The sequence below is a fragment of the Mizuhopecten yessoensis genome, unplaced genomic scaffold (genome assembly GCF_002113885.1).
Source record: "Mizuhopecten yessoensis strain PY_sf001 unplaced genomic scaffold, ASM211388v2 scaffold10859, whole genome shotgun sequence".
Lineage (NCBI taxonomy): Eukaryota > Metazoa > Mollusca > Bivalvia > Pectinida > Pectinidae > Mizuhopecten > Mizuhopecten yessoensis.
Window position 1 is genome coordinate 46,707 of NW_018408757.1, and position 21,778 is coordinate 68,484.

At 36.6% G+C, this 21,778-nt stretch overlaps 1 protein-coding gene across 1 annotated transcript in view; it reads right to left on the bottom strand.

Annotated features, from left to right (window-relative positions):
- Positions 1-2,399: 2,399 nt before the first annotated feature.
- The window catches only part of LOC110463038 (bifunctional arginine demethylase and lysyl-hydroxylase JMJD6-like), a 29,550-nt gene continuing 10,171 nt past the window's right edge, over positions 2,400-21,778 (bottom strand). Inside the window, exons 2-4 of the mRNA XM_021517371.1 lie at positions 13,148-13,283; positions 12,063-12,192; positions 2,400-4,072 (exon numbers count right to left, since the gene is read on the bottom strand). Coding sequence (XP_021373046.1) covers positions 3,987-4,072; positions 12,063-12,192; positions 13,148-13,283 — 352 coding nt within the window. The 3' untranslated portion in view covers positions 2,400-3,986. The remainder of the gene's footprint in view (positions 4,073-12,062; positions 12,193-13,147; positions 13,284-21,778) is intronic.

Sequence of the window (21,778 nt, forward strand, 5' to 3'; positions counted from 1 at the left end):
TTTTTGACGTTTTGATATGCCACATGGACGGTTTTTTTGACGTTTTGATATGCCCATGGATGTTAGGTTTTTTCGACATTTTGAAATGCCCATGGATGTTAGGTTTTTTCGACATTTTGATATGCCACATGAACGTTTTTTTGACGTTTTGATATGCCACATGGACTTTTTTTTTTGACGTTTTGATATGCCACACTGACGGGTTTTTTTTTTGACGTTTTTATATGCCACATGGACGTGTTTTTTTTGACGTTTTGATATGCCACACTGACGGGTTTTTTTTTTGACGTTTTGATTTGCCACATGGACGGTTTCTTTTTGACGTTTTGATATGCCACATTGACGGATTTTTTTTTTGACGTTTTGATATGCCCCATTGACGGGTTTTTTTTTTGACGTTTTTATATGCCACATGGACGTGTTTTTTTTGACGTTTTGATATGCCACATGGACGTGTTTTTTGACGTTTTGATATGCCACATTGACGGGTTTTTTTTTTGACGTTTTGATATGCCACATGGACGGTTTCTTTTTGATGTTTTGATATGCCACATGGACGTGTTTTTTTTGATGTTTTGATATGCCACATGGACGGGTTTTTTGACGTTTTGATATGCCACATGGACGGTTCCTTTTTGACGTTTGATATGCCACATGGACCTTTTTTTTTGACGTTTTGATATGCCACATGGACGGTTTCTTTTTGTTGTTTTGATATGCCACATGGACGTGTTTTTTTTGACGTTTTGATATGCCACATGGACGGTTTTTTTGGACGTTTTGATATGCCACATGGACGGTTTTTTTGTACGTTTTGATATGCCAAATGGACGGTTTTTTTGGACGTTTTGATATGCCACATGGACTTTTTTTTGGACGTTTTGATATGCCACATGGACGGTTTTTTGGACGTTTTGATATGCCACATGGACGGTTTTTTTGGACGTTTTGATATGCCACCTGGACGGTTTATTTGGACGTTTTGATATGCCACATGGACGGGTTTTTTGGACGTTTTGATATGCCACATTGACGGTTTTTTTGGACGTTTTGAAATGCCACATGGACGCTTTTTTTGGACGTTTTGATATGCCACATGGACGGTTCCTTTCATTTTTGTCGTCTTGATATACCACGAGGACATTTTCATTTTAAACGTTTTGATATACAACATTGACATTTTCTTTTGACGTTAAGATATTTCACATGGATATTATCTTTTGAAAGTTTTGCTATACCTCAAGGACATTTTTCTTTTTTTTTCAACATTTTGATTTTCCTTTAACGGTTCGATATACAATATGGACACTTTCCTTTAGCGGTTCGATATACAATATTGGCATTTTCCCTTTAACGGTTTGATATACCATATTGACATTTTCTCTTTAACTTGTTGATATACAATATTGACATTTTCCCTTTAACGGTTCGATATACAATATGGACACTTTCCTTTAGCGGTTCGATATACAATATTGACATTTTCCCTTTAACGGTTTGATATACAATATTGACATTTTCTCTTTAACTTGTTGATATACAATATTGACATTTTCCCTTTAACGGTTTGATATACAATATTGACATTTTCCCTTTAACGGTTTGATATACAATATTGACATTTTCTCTTTAACTTGTTGATATACAATATGGACGTTTTCTCTTTAACTTGTTGATATACAATATTGACATTTTCCCTTTAACGGTTCGATATACAATATGGACATTTTCCCTTTAACGGTTTGATATACCATATGGACGTTTTCCCTTTAACGGTTTGATATATCATATTGACATTTTCCCTTTAACGATTTGATATTTCACATGGATGTTTTATTTTTAAAGTTTTGAATTTCGATGTGGGCGTTGTCCTTTTTTACGTTTTGATATACCACACGGACGATTCCTTTTGAACGTAATGTTTGTGATATGCATTTTACCAAATTCAATTTGTAGTACGATGGGCATTTCCTACCTTAACCTCTTTGTTGAAACACCGTGAATCACACTTCTTATCAATTTGTTTGATACAACGTATTCTATTACCTGCCTAAATTGTCACAATACTACCTAGGATACAGAAATCAAATGGTGTTATTGTAACAGAGCAGTCTGATGTATTGAATGAAAGGTTATATATAAAAAGAATAAGTACTAGATGTAGAATTAAATGAAGTACTAAACAACTTTAAGTACCCTAGTTTGCCGATATTGAGACTGAAGCATTAGAATAGAACATATGTCAAACTTTCCTTAAGCCTATTGATAATCTATCATACTTTATTTCCAAGAAGTTGGAGGATACCAACACGCAAACTTCAGGAAAATATGATACATTCTGAACATTTAAGAACTTGGGCAAACCCTAAAAGATGAATAACAACAAAGTTCCAGGTCCAGACTGTTGAATTCGTTTTATTTATCACTGTTTAAAGCGTTGGTCGGCATAATTCTGAAACATCTTTCGATTAGATTACAAACTGAAGAATTAAACAAGGACAGATAACATGTTAACTTCATGGAGCCAAATAACAGTTTTATTTCAAAGCAATCAATCAATCAATCAATCAATCAATCAATCAATGTATAAATGTACAATACTACCGAACTGTAACTGTTGTTAAACAATCGCCCGTCCACGTACCCTAACCTATATAAATGTAACAACAATCACACGTCCACGTACCCTAACTTGTATAAATGTAACAACAATCACACGTCCACGTACCCTAACTTATATAAATGTAACAACAATCACACGTCCACGTACCCTAACTTATATAAATGTAAAAACAATCACACGTCCACGTACCCTAACTTATATAAATGTAGAAACAATCACACGTCCACGTACCCTAACTTATATAAATGTAGAAACAATCACACGTCCACGTACCCTAACTTATATAAATGTAGAAACAATCACACGTCCACGTACCCTAACTTATATAAATGTAGAAACAATCACACGTCCACGTACCCTAACTTATATAAATGTAACAACAATCACACGTCCACGTACCCTAACTTATATAAATGTAACAACAATCACACGTCCACGTACCCTAACTTATATAAATGTAACAACAATCACACGTCCACGTACCCTAACTTATATAAATGTAACAACAATCACACGTCCACGTACCCTAACTTATATAAATGTAACAACAATCACACGTCCACGTACCCTAACTTATATAAATGTAACAACAATCACACGTCCACGTACCCTAACTTATATAAATGTAACAACAATCACACGTCCACGTACCCTAACTTATATAAATGTAACAACAATCACACGTCCACGTACCCTAACTTATATAAATGTAACAACAATCACACGTCCACGTACCCTAACTTATATAAATGTAACAACAATCACACGTCCACGTACCCTAACTTATATAAATGTAACAACAATCACACGTCCACGTACCCTAACTTATATAAATGTAACAACAATCACACGTCCACGTACCCTAACGTATATAAATGTTACAGCAATCACACGTCCACGTACCCTAACTTATATAAATGTTACAGCAATCACACGTCCACGTTCCCTAACTTATATAAATGTAACAACAATCACACTTCCGCTTACTTATAGTTTACTTACATAACTATAATGAAACTATAGACAAATTACATCTGTCATTATAAAACTATTATGAGACATTTAATCCAAATCACAGAATGGGTTCGTCCCAGGACATTAGATAAAACGATCACAGGTCAAACTCCAACCCGATGATAGGAGAAGAAGGCGTGGTCACTAATCGTACTTCGTTCACTAGTCGTATTCCGACCCGTTGATAACTGATTTTGATAGTATGATCACTAGTCGTATTCCGACCCGTTGATAACTGATTTAGATAGTATGATCACTAGTCGTATTCCGACCCGTTTAGGATTGACGTATTCCGACGCTTTTATAACTGATTTAGACACATTGATAACTGATATAGTCATTGTGGTCACTAGTCGTACTCCGACCCGATGGTGATGCTTATCTCCCCTGGGTGGATGTAGGTGGCGTGGTACCATTGGTTTGTATCCACTACAACTATAAAGAAAGATAAAAAACGAACATGTTACATAATAAATACCTGATTTACTAACCTTTCTCATCCATTAGTAAGACAAAATTATACTCAGTAATACTGGATCTGGTAAGTACTGCTCAGCGTTATTTTGAATTGTTTTGAAATATTTTTCTTGTTTCAGCTAAAATTTGATAATGAATATTCTCAATTTGTGTAAGCAGCAAACATTTTAAACTCATAATAAGAGAGACTTAATGGGTTTAACTTCAAGCATCAGTGACAAGATATACAATTTATTGTTCAGTCTTAAATCGACTTCTGGTAAGACTTCACTGCTCGATACCTACAATGTTAAACTTACAATGATATTTATGGTATTTTTGATATGTGACGCTTATAGTGTGATACGTACAGTGAATGTGAGTGGTGAACGATGTGTGATACACTGTGTGTGTAGGACTTGTTCGAAGGACTTACGATTTGTGATACTTACAATGTATGTTACAACATGTGTTGGACGTGACTATGACGCTATGATATGTACGAAGCTTCCAATGTGTGCAATATGTATTATCTTAAATATGTTTGACACTATAATGCGAATGTCAACACATACAATGTAAAACAAGTGTAAGACATACTCAATATAACACGTACAATGTAAAACTAGTGTAAGACATACTCAATATAACACGTACAGCTGTATAAATAAAACACCTTATGTCTATCCTCACCACTTGATTCGAAGACCCGTTTTTATAGTATTTACTCAGTGAATAGACAATCTCACAAGCAATACCTTCTTCCTATTACTTTCGCCTTGTCGTTACGTGAAAGCACCAATACATTTACTATCAACAAAATCCTCTGTCTACGACTGGTAAAAATATCTTTAAATATCTTCAAGGACAACTTAAGAGGGAAATGTCATTTGGACTAGGCGGTATTCAGTCTTATTGTATAGTCCTTGGGACGACATGTCAAAAAAGGCATGGCTTGTGTAAGTTTGTTGAATTCATATGACTGTGAAAATACAATATGTATCTTACAATGCATGTATCTTACAATGTGAGTATCTTACAATATGTATCTTACAATGTGTGTGTCTTACAATATGTATCTTACAGTGTATGTGTCTTACAATGTGTGTTTCTGACAATGTGTATCTTACAATGAATGTGTCTTACAATGTGTGTATCTTACAATATGTATTTTACAATATAGATCTTACAATGTATGTGTCTTACAATGTGTGTGTCTGACAATATGTATCTTGCAATGTATGTGTCTTACAATGTGTGTATCTGACAATATGTATCTTACAACGTATGTGTCTTACAATGTTTGTATCTTACAATATGTATCTGACAATAGGTGTGTCTTACAATATGTATCTTACAGTGTATGTGTCTTACAATGTGTGTATCTGACAATATGTATTTTACAATGTATGTGTCTTACAAGGTGTGTATCTTACAATATGTATTTTACAATATAGATCTTACAATGTATGTGTCTTACAATGTGTGTATCTGACAATATGTATTTTACAATGTATGTGTCTTACAATGTGTGTATCTTACAATATGTATTTTACAATATATATCTTACAATGTATGTGTCTTACAATGTGTATATATTACAATTTGTACATTACAATGTATGTGTCTTGCAGTATGTGTTTTATAAATGTGTGTATCTAAAAACATGTATCTTACAATGAGTGTATCTCACAATATGTATCTTACAATGTGTGTGTCTTAAAATGTGTGTATCTGACAATATGTATATTACAATGTAAGTGTCTTACAATGTATGTATCTTACAATATGTAGCTTACAGTGTATATGTCTTACAATGTATGCATCTTACAATGTGTGTATCTTGCAATATGTATATTACAGTGTATGTGTCTTACAATGTAAGTGTCTTACAATGTATGTATCTTACAATGTATGTGTCTTAAAATGTGTGTTTCTTGCAATATGTATATTACAGTGTATGTGTCTTACAATGTATGTATCTTACGTTGTTTTTATATGTGTCTTGCATTTGTGTTTTATAAATTTGTGTATCTTACAATATCTATCTTAAAGTGTTGTCTGAAAATATGTGTCGTAATGGATGTTTCTTACAATGTTGTCTGACAATATGTGTCGTATAATGGATGTATCTTACAATGTTGTCTGACAATATGTGTCGAATAATGGATGTTTCTTACAATGTTGTCTGACAATGTGTGTCGTATAATAGATGTTCCTTACAATGTTGTCTGACAAAAAGTGTCGTATAATGGCTGTTTCTTTCAGTGTTGTCTGACAATAAGTGTCGTATAATGGATGTTTCTTACAATGCTGTCTGACAATGTGTGTCGTATAATGGATATTTCTTACAATGTTGTCTGACATTAAGTGTCGTATAATGGATGATTCTTACAATGTTGTCTGACAAAAAAGTCGTATAACGGATGTTTCTTAAAATGTTGTTTGACAATAAGTGTCGTATAATGGATGTTTCTTACAATGCTGTCTGACAATGTGTGTGTCTTATAATGGATGTTTCTTACAATGTTGTCTGACAATGTGTGTCGTATAATAGATGTTTCTTACAATGTTGTCTGACAATATGCGTCTTTTAATGGATGATTCTTGCAATCTTGTCTGACAATGTGGGTCGTATAATAGATGTTTCTTACAATGTTGTCTGACAATATGTGACGTATAATGAATGTTTCTTACAATGTTGTCTGACAATGTGTGTCGTATAATAGATGTTCCTTACAATGTTGTCTGACAAAAAGTGTCGTATAATGGCTGTTTCTTTCAGTGTTGTCTGACAATAAGTGTCGTATAATGGATGTTTCTTACAATGTTGTCTGACAATATGTGACGTATAATGAATGTTTCTTACAATGTTGTCTGACAATGTGTGTCGTATAATGGATGATCCTTACAATGTTGTCTGACAATATGTGTCGTATAATGGATGTTTCTTACAATGTTGTCTGACAATATGTGTCTTTTAATGGATGATTCTTGCAATCTTGTCTGACAATGTGTGTCGTATAATAGATGTTTCTTACAATGTTGTCTGACAATATGTGTCTCATAATTGATGTTTCTTACAATGTTGTCTGACAATGAGTGTCGTAATGGATGTTTCTTACAATGTTGTCTGACAATATGTGTCGTTTAATGAATGTTTTTTACATTGCTGTCTGACAATAAGTGTCGTATAATGGATGCTTCTTACAATGTTGTCTGACAATGTGTGTCGTATAACGGATGTTTCTTACAATGTTGTTTGACAATAAGTGTCGTATTACAATGTTGTCTGACATTAAGTGTCGTATAATGGATGATTCTTACAATGCTGTCTGGCAATAAGTGTCGTATAATGGATGCTTCTTACAATGTTGTCTGACAATATGTGTCGTATAATGGATGCTTCTTACAATGTTGTCTGACAATATGTGTCGTATAATGAATGCTTCTTACAGTGATATCTGACAATAAGCGTCGTATAATGTATGATTCTTACAATGTTGTCTGACAATGTGTGTCGTATAATGGATGATTCTTACAATGTTGTCTGACAATGTGTGTCGTATAACGGATGTTTCTTACAATGTTGTTTGACAATAAGTGTCGTATTACAATGTTGTCTGACATTAAGTGTCGTATAATGGATGATTCTTACAATGCTGTCTGGCAATAAGTGTCGTATAATGGATGCTTCTTACAATGTTGTCTGACAATGTGTGTCGTATAATGGATGTTTCTCACAGTGTTGTCTGACAATATGTGTCGTATAATGGATGTTTCTTATAATGTTGTCTGACAATATGTGTCGTATAATGGATGCTTCTTACAATGTTGTCTGACAATGTGTGTCGTATAATGGATTTTTCTCACAGTGTTGTCTGACAATATGTGTCGTATAATGGATGTTTCTTATAATGTTGTCTGACAATCTGTGTCGTATAATGGATGTTTCTTACAATGTTGTCTGACAAGATGTGTCGTATAATGAATGTTTCTTACAATGTTGTCTGACAATGTGTGTCGTATAATGGATGTTCCTTACAATGTTGTCTGACAAAAAGTGTCGTATAATGGATGTTTCTTTCAGTGTTGTCTGACAATAAGTGTCGTATAATGGATGTTTCTTACAATGCTGTCTGACAATGTGTGTGTCTTATAATGGATGTTTCTTACAATGTTGTCTGACAATATGTGTCGTATAATGGATGTTTCTTACAATGTTGTCTGACAAATAAGTGGCGTATGATGGATGTTTCTTTCAGTGTTGTCTGACAATATGTGTCGTATAATGAATGTTTCTTACAGTGATATCTGACAATAAGCGTCGTATAATGGATGATTCTTACAATGTTGTCTGACAATGTGTGTCGTATAATGGATGTTTCTTAGAATGATATGTGACAATAAGCGTCGTATAATGGATGTTTCTTCTAGTGTTGTCTGACATTAAGTGCGTATAATGGATGTTTCTTACAATGTTGTCTGACAATGTGTGTCGTATAATGGATGTTTCTTACGATGTTTTCTGTCAAATATGTGTCGTATAATGGATGTTTTTTACAATGTTGTCTGACAATGTGTGTCGTATATTGGATGATTCTTACAATGTTGTCTGACAAAATAGTCGTATAATGGATGTTTCTTTCAGTGTTGTCTGACAATGTGTGTCGTATAATCAATGTTTCTCACAGTGTTGTCTGCCAATATGTGTCGTATAATGGATGTTTCTTACAATGTTGTCTGACAATGTGTGTCGTATAATGGATATTTCTTACAATGTTGTCTGACAAATAAGTGGCGTATAATGGATGTTTCTTTCAGTGTTGTCTGACAATATGTGTCGTATAATGGATGTTTCTTACAGTGATATCTGACAATATGTGTCGTATAATGGATGATTCTTCCAGTGTTGTCTGACAATAAGTGTCGTATAATGGATGTTTCTTACAATGTTGTCTGACAATGTGTGTCGTATAATGGATGTTTTTTACAATGTTTTTTGTCAAATAAGTGTCGTATAATGGATGTTTCTTACAGTGTTGTCGGACAATATGTGTCTTTTAATGGATGTTTCTTACAATGTTGTCTGACAATGTGTGTCGTATAATGGATGTTTCTTACAATGTTGTCTGACAATGTGTGTCGTATAACGGATGTTTCTTACAATGTTGTTTGACAATAAGTGTCGTATAATGGATGTTTCTTACAATGTTGTCTGACAATGTGCGTCTTTTAATGGATGTTTCTTACAATGTTGTCTGACAATGTGTGTCGTATAATGGATGTTTCTTACAATGTTGTCTGACAATAAGTGCCGTAAAATGGAGGTTTCTTACAATGTTGTCTGACAAATAAGTGTTGTATAATGGATGTTTCTTACAATGTTTTCTGACAATGTGTGTCGTATAATGAATGTTTCTTACAATGTTGTCTGACAATGTGTGTCGTATAATGAATGTTTCTTACAATGCTGTCTGATAATAAGTGTCGTATAATGGATGTTTCTTACAATGTTGTCTGACAAATACGTGTCGTATAATTGATGTTTCTTTCAGTGTTGTCTGACAATAGGCGTCGTATAATGGATGTTTCTAACAATGTTGTCCGACAATATGTGTCGTCTAATGTATGTTTCTTACAATGTTGTCGGACAATATGTGTCGTAAAATGGATGTTTTTTACATCGCTGTCTGACAATAAGTGTCGTATAATGGATGTTTCTTACAATGTTGTCTGACAATGTGTGTGTCTTATAATGAATGTTTCTTACAATGTTGTCTGACAATATGTGTCGTATAATGGATGATTCCTACAATGTTGTCGTACAATATGTGTCGTATAATGGATGTTTCTAACAATGTTGTCGGACAATATGTGTCGTAAAATGGATGTTTTTTACATTGCTGTCTGACAATAAGTGTCGTATAATGGATGTTTCTTACAATGTTGTCTGACAATGTGTGTGTCTTATAATCAATGTTTCTTACAATGTTGTCTGACAATATGTGTCGTATAATGGATGTTTCTTACAATGTTGTCTGACAATATGTGTCGTAAAATGGATGTTTCTTACAATGTTGTCTGACAATGTGTGTCGTATAATGGATGTTCCTTACAATATTGTCTAACAATAAGTGTTGTATAATGGATGTTTCTTACAATGTTGTCTGACATTAAGTGTCGAATAATGGATGTTTCTTACAATATTGTCTGACAATGTGTGTCGTATAATAGATGTTTCTTACAATGTTGTCTGACAATGTGTGTCGTATAATGAATGTTTCTTACAATGTTGTCTGACAATATGTGTCTTTTAATGGATGATTCTTGCAATCTTGTCTGACAATGTGTGTCGCTTAATGGTTGTTTCTTACAGTATTTTCTGACAATATGTGTCGTATAATGGATGTTTCTTACAGTGTTTTCTGACAATATGTGTCGTATAATGGATGTTTCTCACAATGTTGTCTGACAATGTGTGTGTCTTATAATGGATGTTTCTTACAATGTTGTCTGACAATATGTGTCGTATAATGGATGTTTCTTACAATGTTGTCTGACAATGTGCGTCTTTTAATGGATGTTTCTTAAAATGTTGTTTGACAATATGTGTCGTATAATGGATGTTTCTTACAATGTTGTCTGACAACATGTGTCGTATAATGGATGTTCCTTACCATGTTGTCTGACAATAAGTGTTGTATAATGGATGTTTCATACAATGTTGTCTGACATTAAGTGTCGTATAATGGATGTTTCTTACAATATTGTCTGACAATGTGTGTCGTATAATAGATGTTTTTTACAATGTTGTCTGACAATGTGTGTCGTATAATGAATGTTTCTTGCAATGTTGTCTGACAATATGTCTCTTTTAATGGATGTTTCTTACAATGTTGTCTGACAATTTGATTCGTATAATGGATGTTTCTTACAATGTTGTCTGACAATATGTGTCGTATAATGGATGTTTCTTACAGTGTTTTCTGACAATATGTGTCGTATAATGGATGTTTCTTACAGTGTTTTCTGACAATATGTGTCGTATAATGGATGTTTCTTACAATGTTGTCTGACATTAAGTGTCGTATAATGGATGTTTCTTACAATATTGTCTGACAATGTGTGTCATATAATAGATGTTTTTTACAATGTTGTCTGACAATGTGTGTCGTATAATGAACGTTTCTTACAATGTTGTCTGACAATATGTCTCTTTTAATGGATGTCCCTTACAATGTTGTCTGACAATGTGTGTCGTATAATGAACGTTTCTTACAATGTTGTCTGACAATATGTCTCTTTTAATGGATGTTTCTTACAATGTTGTCTGACAATGTGTCTTTTAATGGATGTTTCTCACAATATTGTCTGACAATGTGTGTCGTATAATGAATGTTTCTTACAATGTTGTCTGATAATTGACAATAAGTGTCGTATAATGGATGTTTCTTACAGTGTTTTCTGACAATATGTGTCGTATAATGGATGTTTCTTACAATGTTGTCTGACAATATGTGTCGTATAATGGATGTTTCTTACAGTGTTTTCTGACAATATGTGTCGTATAATGGATGTTTTTTACAGTGTTTTCTGACAATATGTGTCGTATAATGGATGTCCTTCAACATTTCATTCTACATTGTGGTATTATATAATGTGTGAGATTTTTTGAGATGACAAGGTGTGTTTAACAGTATTTAAAGTATTGTATGCCGGGAAGCTTTCGTCTAATAAAACTTTCCTCCTTCATTGGTAAATCCATTTTTGCTGTTCAATTGGAATTAGTATGTCAAGTATGTTGTAAAATAATATTCGCTTTCATGATAAATTCGCCCCCTTTACGGAGGGCGAAAACATTTAAAGGCGAAAGTTAAACAGCGGCGAAAATTCCCCGATATACAGTACGTGTGAGACTTACGACACATATAGTGTATGAAGCATTAATTTATAGTACAACACTTACTTATGTCCCCTTTCTGCACTGTGACGTTCATGCTGTGGCAAACGTGTTCACACTCCGGGGTAGGGATCAGACTCCACGTCTTCTCCCCGGAGATCTGCGCCTGCCAGGACGGGCGCTGTACGTAGTCTAACTATAACACAACAAAAGAGAACTACATCACAAGAAGAGTTAGACTGTTCAAAGATAGCTGGGATGGAGCTATATATGGTGGTTGATTTGTGTTATTCTGTTTCTTTGTTATTTTGTTGTTTTACTTCTGCACATTTCGTCCAAAACAACAATACCATAGTGATGCTAAATAACAATCTGTACATATATTCGTAGCCACAACCAAAGTAACAGCAAAAGCCAGGATAAACACCAATAGAGATAACTAAATAAGAATAAGGCGAAAACTACGTCACACCAAGATAACAGACTACAAATCAATGGATAAAGAAAAAAGGATAAGAAATAGAACGACGATGTAACTCAAAGATTTAACATATTAATAAACAACGAAACTAAAAAGAAGACCTGACGCCTAGCAAAATAACCATATATAACACCCAAGAGACAGACGTCATCATGATGGGCGAAATCCTAAATGTAACGAAATGGGGAAAAGAACCAAAACCAAAAACAAAGAAATACGGAAAAACGCCGATCAAAATTACGAAAGGAAAAATGAAAAACAACAAAATAACGTCAAGAGAAAATAACATACAACGAAATAACACAAAGAAAGAAGATGTTATAACGCTGAGTTACATAACTTAACACCAGAGCAAAGCAACAACAAATACGGTAATAATACGCGCGTCCCCTACCTATATAGCACTACTACTTTCGTGTATGAAGGCCCCCAGACCAGTTACACGCGTCCCCTACTTGAAGGCTCCCAGCCCGGTCGTGCGCGTCTCCTACCTATATAATACTACTACTTACGTGTATGAAGGCTCCCAGCCCGGTTACCCGCGTCCCCTACTTATATAATACTACCACTTCCGTGTATGAAGGCTCCCAGACCGGTTACACGCGTCCCCTACTGGAAGGCTCCCAGCCCGTTCGTGCGCGTCTCCTACCTATATAATACTACTACTTACGTGTATGAAGGCTCCCAGCCCGGTTCCGCCCATGAAGATCCAGTCTAGCGCACTTGATTCTGTGTCGTTCGGTAGGAAGTAAGGTTTTTGATAGTGTTCTCGGAGAACGCTCGCCACTCCAGGGTGACAGTTACTCCTGAAAGTCAAAATAACATCTACTTCTAGTCACATACAGAGCAATCCAACTAGCGCAGACTGCCTAACGAAACAAACAAAATCGTAAGTTAAAATACGTTAAGTTAAGGTCAGATAGTTATGGCGGCCAATACGTTTTATTTAAACAATGTTTCCCTCCGCAAATAGTTTGCGGCAGATTCATTTTGCATTACAAGGAAACCGCACAACCTGACGTTATAAGTGTATAACTTCACAGCAAAGGCTATTTGGTAAGAGAAGATATATGCATTATATTCCCCAGAACCTCTCAGATAAAATAAAAGCTTTACAGCCCTATCTACAGTAACCGTGGCGAAATAATCCAAATTAGGTTTTGTCCATGTCAAGTTTTAACTGTCTCGTGTTGATTCGTTTTAGGTAGAATTTCATTGCTCGCATATTACTTAGCAGTTAAGGTGGCTCCACCCTTTCTCAGTTAGCCAGCAGAATTCAATGAAAGTTTCACATAATGGTTATGTCAATATGTAGAGATGATTTTATGAAAATCAAAGCCTTCCATATTTTTTTGGTCAAATTCAACACTTTCACATTTTTTGAGTGTGTGGCATTGTTCAAAACTATTACAACAATACAATAATGAAAAGAAACGTTGCTAATCAACCCTACAAATATTTTATTTATCATAAAATATCTACAACATGTTACAAAAAGCGTTTTTTATTGAAATGGTATGGATAAAAGTAACTAAATACAAGCTAAAAGCAAACAAATAGTTTCATACAAAAAGAGTGAAAATGGAACCAAATACTCACAAAGTCTTTATAATTCATTTAGTTTTTTTACAATAATTTTGATCCTGATAAGAGTTGTCTACCTTGAAAAAAATCGGAACTTTTTGCAGAGGGTTAGAATTTATACAATGACACTTATTTTCTTTACTATACCAAAAACGACGGAAATAAATTGAATTACTATATTTAATTGTCAATTTACTGTTCTTCTTCTTCCATTACAAGGATCAGAACTCCAAGGTTGGAGTGCAATTGACCCTAGGAGGTGGCATTTCAAAGTGGTTTTTTTTGTTGTAATGTTTATGTTTTATATTAAAACTATGTACATATAACCAGGATGTAAAATTAGTAAAGAGACTAGTGGTAACCTTCAAGTGAGGATTTTAAAGAAAGTAATTCCTCACTAAGGGCCAGTGACGTTGGTAATGAGTTCCAGGTGATAATAGTTCTTGGGGGGAAAAGAGGATTTGTAGGCGTCTTTTGCGGTAGATATTGTGTTTATTGTATGTGCCCCCCCCCCCCTTGTTCGTCTGTCACCTGATGTCCAGTATGATGATGGGTTAATTTTAACGATGTTATGCGAGATCTTGTATAGCATTGACAATCTAGCTTTTGCCTTTCTTTGTGATAAATGTTTGTAATACAGCCTGTATCTCTAGACCTGTATACTCATTAAAAGTGTATCTCGCTACTCTACGTTGTACATTGTCTAATTGTTGTATGTGGTTGAGATGGAATAGGGGTCCCAACAAGTTGCGGCATATTCTAAAACTGGTCTTACAAGAGTAGTGTATGCCTGTGATTTAACTTTCCTAGTACATGAAGATGTATTTCGACGTAGGAAGCCCAAGGTCTTATTGGGCTTGTTGGTCACTGATTGAATGTGTTTGCCCCAAGTTAGGCCTGAACTGAAAGTGACACCAAGATATTTGTTAGTATATACATTTTCTAAAATCTGATTATGAAGGGTATAATTATAATTAATGATGTTTCTTTTTTTCGATACATTAATAATAGAACATTTACTGGTGTTAAACTTCATTTGCCACTTTTCTTCCCATTTTTCTAAAGACTTAAGGTGATTGTTCAACTTAGCACAGTCTTCAATAGAATCTATTTGTGTATATAATAGACAGTCATCAGCATATAGTTTTATATTACATGAAACTGAGTCGACAATATCATTTATATACACCAAAAATAGTAGAGGGCCGAGGACTGTCCCCTGAGGGACCCTCGAGAGGACAGGATAGCTATCCGATTCTATTCCATTTAGCAAGACTTTCTGGGATCTAGAATTCTAAAACTGAGATATCCAAAAACATGTTTGTCTATTTATACCACAATAAGTAAGTTTAGATAGTGGCCTTTGATGGGGAACTTTGTCAAAGGCCTTTGAGAAATCTAAAAGTGCAATATCTGTGTGTTTGTTTTTATCTATGTTTCTGGCTAAGTCATCAATAGTTAAAATAAGTTGAGTTTCGGTAGAGTGCTTAGAACGAAAACCATGTTGAACATTTGTTAGAATTTTGTTCCTGTCTAGGTGTTTCATGATGCTTCTGTGAATGATATGTTCGAGGAGTTTACATGTTATGGATGTTAAGGAAACAGGACGGTAGTTTTCGGCAGAGTGTTTATCGCCTTTCTTATAATAGGGATTATATTTGCCTCGCGCCAATCAAGAGGAACAGTGCCCATGTCCAGGGACGATTGAACTATTTTTGTTAATGCATGAGTTATTTCCCTTGCGAGGCATTTAAGAATTTTCGCCGGTACACTGTAGATTGGATAGGAGTTTAAAGACACCTGTCTCATCAACAGTAATGTCAGGCATACTTTTGGTATGGGGAGGGACCAAGGTTAGGAAAATTAGATAGCTGTTCATGAGTAAATACTGAGTGAAACTGGTGGTTCAGGAGACGAGCTTTGGTTTTGGAGTCTGAGTAAGTTATTTCATCCTCAGGATTTTTGATAGGAGGAATGTTGTTACAATCAGACTTTTTACTATTTATGAAACCTTTTCGGTTTTTCCTTCAACTCAGGGCTGATTATGTCTTGCATATAATTACTGTAAGCCCATCTAATTTCTTTTTTGCATATTGGCTTTGATTGATCTATATCTAGTCCAGTCTGATGTTCTTTTAGTTTGCCTTGCCTTATTATAGTCCGTCGTTTTTGCCTTGCCAGTCTGTTTATTTTTCCATTTGCACTAGGGTTTGTGAATTTAGACCTGCTGGTCTTCTGTGGGACATGGCTCTGTATGGCAGAGGTTATAGTGGTTTTAAAAATATTCCAGGCTTGATTTACTGGTAAATCTTCATTGGTAATGGTTTCAGTTTTTCTAAAATTTCTGCTTTTAAGTTATCATAGTTTACCTTGTTCCACAGTAATATATTACGTTTGGGTTTTTATTGTAGGAGGGCATGATGTGGCATGGTCAATCAGTACAACATCATGATCGGAGACTCCTGGGACTGGCTTACATTGTCAAAAATAAATCTAAGGTGTTGTTTGATCTAGTTGGGAAATCAACTATTTGACTCAATGCGAGATCTTCAAACAGGGAGATAAACTGTTCATCTAGTGCCTTAGGGTAATGGTTACTAGTAATCTTTCCATCAGGCCATTCTATATCACACAAGTTGAAGTCTCCTCCTATCTACAGAGTGTGGTTAGGAAAGTCCTGAGAGATCTTCTTAAATTCAGAAACAGTTTCTAGGATATCCTGAGGGTCGGTTCTGTTTGGTGGTCTATAGTAAGACACAATTATTACTGGTTTTTGTTTAGCTAGGTGTGCTTTAGCAGCTATCATTTCAACTTTATTACCTGTGTATGCTTGAGTAGCATTAAAGTGGGTACAGATGGCTAACAGTACCCCTCCACTTCGTTTTTCAGTTCGATCATTTCTGAATATGTCAAAGTCACAAGGGAAAATTTCTGAGTTGGATATCTCTGGCTTCAACCAAGTTTCAGTGCCAATAAGAATGTCAGGCTTGGCAGATTCAATTAAAAGTGAGATGTCATGCCTTTTAGATTTAACACTCTGGAAATTTATTAAAAGAGTTCTTAAGGAATACATTGCTTTCTTGACATTTATGTTCAAGATTTTTGATCTTCTTTTAGGGTTTATTGGAGATGATGTGGCCATGGGAATGGGCATTGTGGACTCATGCGAAAGAGAGTTATGTAAATGGCCATGGTCAACAGAGCTGTACGACGATGTTCTTTTATGGAACAAAATTGCTCTCAATCATGTACACTTTGGACATCATTCCATAGCCTGCTTACGCATGGTATATTTACATGTCATGTACATATGTAACCATAGAGCATAGGCTAACGCATGGTATGTCGTTATCACGTGCACGCACATGCACTTGCAATTTATAGGATCTTAATATTTTACAAACCACTATTTTCACAGAGTTATGGTAATTGCATTTGTGAAACGATTTATCTGACAGAGCGTAACTCGCTCGACAACAAATGTAGCGACCAAGAGCTTATGAACTACCGTTAGCACGTGATACGTACAGGTGAGGTCGGTAAACAAAACACATCTGTCTGCATTCCATGCGCCTCATATACGACCTTCTTGAAGTCGTCTGATCTCATGTCAGTGTCTTCCCGTGAGTTAATTAATGTCACGTGTGATTACGCATTTCCAAGTTAAGTCTCGATATCGGCTGTTGACATATCATCGTCACGCACGTGTACTATTGTTTACCCGGTGTTACTATAATTTACACTATGGTAATGGAATACCCGATGCGCAATACGGAAATGACGACACGAAAATACGACAAGAAAAACATATGTATTACGAAGGGTGGAAAGTCCTTAAAAGAACAAGACAGCACACCATCATGTAGGTAAGTGTTGGTCTGTGGCGCTTACGCGTGATGCTCATCGCTCGTGCAAAGACATCGTGTTGTGTTAATATCTCCCCCTTAGAAATGTAGCCGTCAAGTGACAGTTAACACGTGGAAGTGATAAATTCCTTTCTGTAACTACCGATATGTTCGGGTTTATAAAGCTTTACTTCGCAGTAAGAACAAGTTCTCGCAGATTTCCGTATCCTTTTTAGGAGAATAGAAATGCATAACATCATAGCCCAAGATGCCGATTAAGATATATCCACTTCGCCACTTTGTGTCTAAAATGCTGCTTCCAGTATGTAGTAAATGCCGTTTGAACTAATTGGATATTTTTGTGTTCCGTTAAAGGTCGTGCATTCTAGATCTGAAAAATGTGTCATGTATTTCAAGTCAAGTACTTTGGCGACATAACTCTATAATAACGTGATCCATAGAAAATGTCTAGGGCGGAATAGAAGTAGCCTTTTTGTATACTATTTGTGTTTCCCCACGAGTGACGTTTAAATACGTAGCACAGTTATTTACAACTCCTGTTGTCGTAAAGAACCCAATATTGCCCTGTGTTTACTCTCCTTCGGGCTGCCTCTCCCAGCTTTTCTCCACAATTAATCACCACGTTTCTTTCTTCTGGCGCACATTACCTGTCTTTCATCACGTGACCTCACCACAACAAATGTATCACATACATGTATCTAAATAGTTTTAGGCCGACACAAACACTTCGATAGAATCATCTATCGATAAAGAGGAGTCTCCGAACCTGGTTCCTCAGACACCGACGTCTTAGCTCAGTCTCTTCATTAGGGGTAGTCCACATACTGGACACGTACCAGGGATACTTACAACATGGGATCCACCATTCTATAATAAATCGCCTGTACCAACCTAGCTTAAATCAAACGCTGGACTGGCACCAACTTCATGGGGTCTATCACTCACCAATTAAGTCACGTGCCTTAAATATCACGTGACCTCATGTTATACCTTGCGAGCATCAGTTCTAATGAACCCTCGATACTACATTCCCCTTGCTGTTGTACATCTCTAACAGGTAAACCAACAGGGCCAGGGATAGCAATGGATAGGTCATGACCTAAGGGTGAACCAAATGGGTTAGAGATAGCAATGGATAGGTCATGACCTAAGGGTGAACCAACAGGGTTAGGGATAGCAATGGATAGACCATGACCTAAGGGTGAACCGACAGGGTTAGGGATAGCGATGGATAGACCATGACCTAAGTGTGAACCAACAGGGTTAGAGATAGCAATGGATAGACCATGACCTAAAGGTGAACCAACAGGGTTAGAGATAGCAATGGATAGGTCATGAACTAACCAACAGGGTTAGAGATAGCAATGGATAGACCATGACCTAAGGGTGAAACAACAGGATTAGGGATAGTAATGGATAGACCATGACCTAAGGGTGAACCAACAGGGTTAGGGATAGCAATGGATAGGTCATGACCTAAGGGTGAACCAACAGGGCTAGGGATAGTGATGGATAGATCATGACCTAAGGGTGAACCAAATGGGTTAGGGATAGTAATGGATAGATCATGACCTAAGGTTGAACCAACAGGGTTAGAGATAGTAATGGATAGACCATGACCTAAGGGTGAACCAACAGGGTTAGAGATAGCAATGGATAGGTCATGAACTAACCAACAGGGTTAGAGATAGCAATGGATAGACCATGACCTAAGGGTGAACCAACAGGGTTAGGGATAGCAATGGATAGATCATGACCTAAGGGTGAACCAACAGGGTTAGGGATAGTAATGGATAGATCATGACCTAAGGGTGAACCAACAGGGTTAGGGATAGCAATGGATAGACCATGACCTAAGGGTGAACCAACAGGGTTAGGGATAGCAATGGATAGGTCATGACCTAAGGGTGAACCAACAGGGTTAGGGATAGTAATGGATAGATCATGACCTAAGGGTGAACCAACAGGGTTAGGGATAGCAATGGATAGACCATGACCTAAGGGTGAACCAACAGGGTTAGGGATAGAAATGGATAGGTCATGACCTAAGGGTGAACCAAATGGGTTAGGGATAGTAATGGATAGACCATGACCTAAGGGTGAACCAAATGGGTTAGGGATAGCGATGGATAGACCATGACCTAAGGGTGAACCAACAGGGTTAGGGATAGCAATGGATAGACCATGACCTAAGGGTGAACCAACAGGGTTAGGGATAGCAATGGATAGGTCATGACCTAAGGGTGAACCAACAGGGTTAGGGATAGTAATGGATAGATCATGACCTAAGGGTGAACCAACAGGGTGAGGGATAGCAATGGATAGACCATGACCTAAGGGTGAACCAACAGGGTTAGGGATAGCAATGGATAGATCATGACCTAAGGGTGAACCAACAGGGTTAGGGATAGTAATGGATAGATCATGACCTAAGGGTGAACCAACAGGGTTAGGGATAGCAATGGATAGACCATGACCTAAGGGTGAACCAACAGGGTTAGGGATAGCAATGGATAGGTCATGACCTAAGGGTGAACCAACAGGGTTAGGGATAGTAATGGATAGATCATGACCTAAGGGTGAACCAACAGGGTTAGGGATAGCAATGGATAGACCATGACCTAAGGGTGAACCAACAGGGTTAGGGATAGCAATGGATAGGTCATGACCTAAGGGTGAACCAACAGGGTTAGGGATAGTAATGGATAGATCATGACCTAAGGGTGAACCAACAGGGTAAGGGATAGCAATGGATAGACCATGACCTAAGGGTGAACCAACAGGGTTAGGGATAGAAATGGATAGGTCATGACCTAAGGGTGAACCAAATGGGTTAGGGATAGTAATGGATAGATCATGACCTAAGGGTGAACCAAATGGGTTAGGGATAGCGATGGATAGACCATGACCTAAGAGTGAACCAACAGGGTTAGAGATGGTAAAGGATAGGTCATGACCTAAGGGTGAACCAACAGGTTTAGGGATAGTAATGGATAGATCATGACCTAAGGGTGAACCAACAGGGTTAGAGATAGCAATGGATAGACCATGACCTAAGGGTGAACCAACAGGGTAAGAGATAGCAATGGATAGACCATGACCTAAGGGTGAACCAACAGGGTTAGAGATAGCAATGGATATACCATGACCTTAGGGTGAACCAACAGAGTAAGAGATTGTAATGGATAGACCATGACCTAAGGGTGAACCAACAGAGTAAGAGATGGTAATGGATGGGCAATGAATTAAGGGTGAACCAACAAAGAAAGAGATTGTAATGGATAGGCCATGATATAAAGGTGAACCAACAGAGTAAGAGATGGTAATGGATGGGCAATGAATTTAGGGTGAACCAACAAAGAAAGAGATTGTAATGGATAGGCCATGATTTAAAGGTGAACCAACAGAGTAAGAGATTGTAATGGATAGGCCTTGACTTAAGGGTTAACCAACAGAGAAAGGGATTATAGGGAATAGGCCATGACTTAAGGGTGAATCAACAGAGAAAGGGATTGTAATGGATAGGTCATGACCTAAGGGTGAACCAACAGGGTAAGAGATGGCAATAGATAGGTCATGACCTAAGGGTGAACCAAAAGGGTAAGAGATGACAACGGATAGGTCATGACCTAAGGATGAACCAACAGGGTAAGGGATGGCAATGGATAGGTCATGACCCAAGGGTGAACCAACAGGGTTAGGGATAGTAATGGATAGATCATGACCTAAGGGTGAACCAACAGGGTGAGGGATAGCAATGGATAGACCATGACCTAAGGGTGAACCAACAGGGTTAGGGATAGCAATGGATAGATCATGACCTAAGGGTGAACCAACAGGGTTAGGGATAG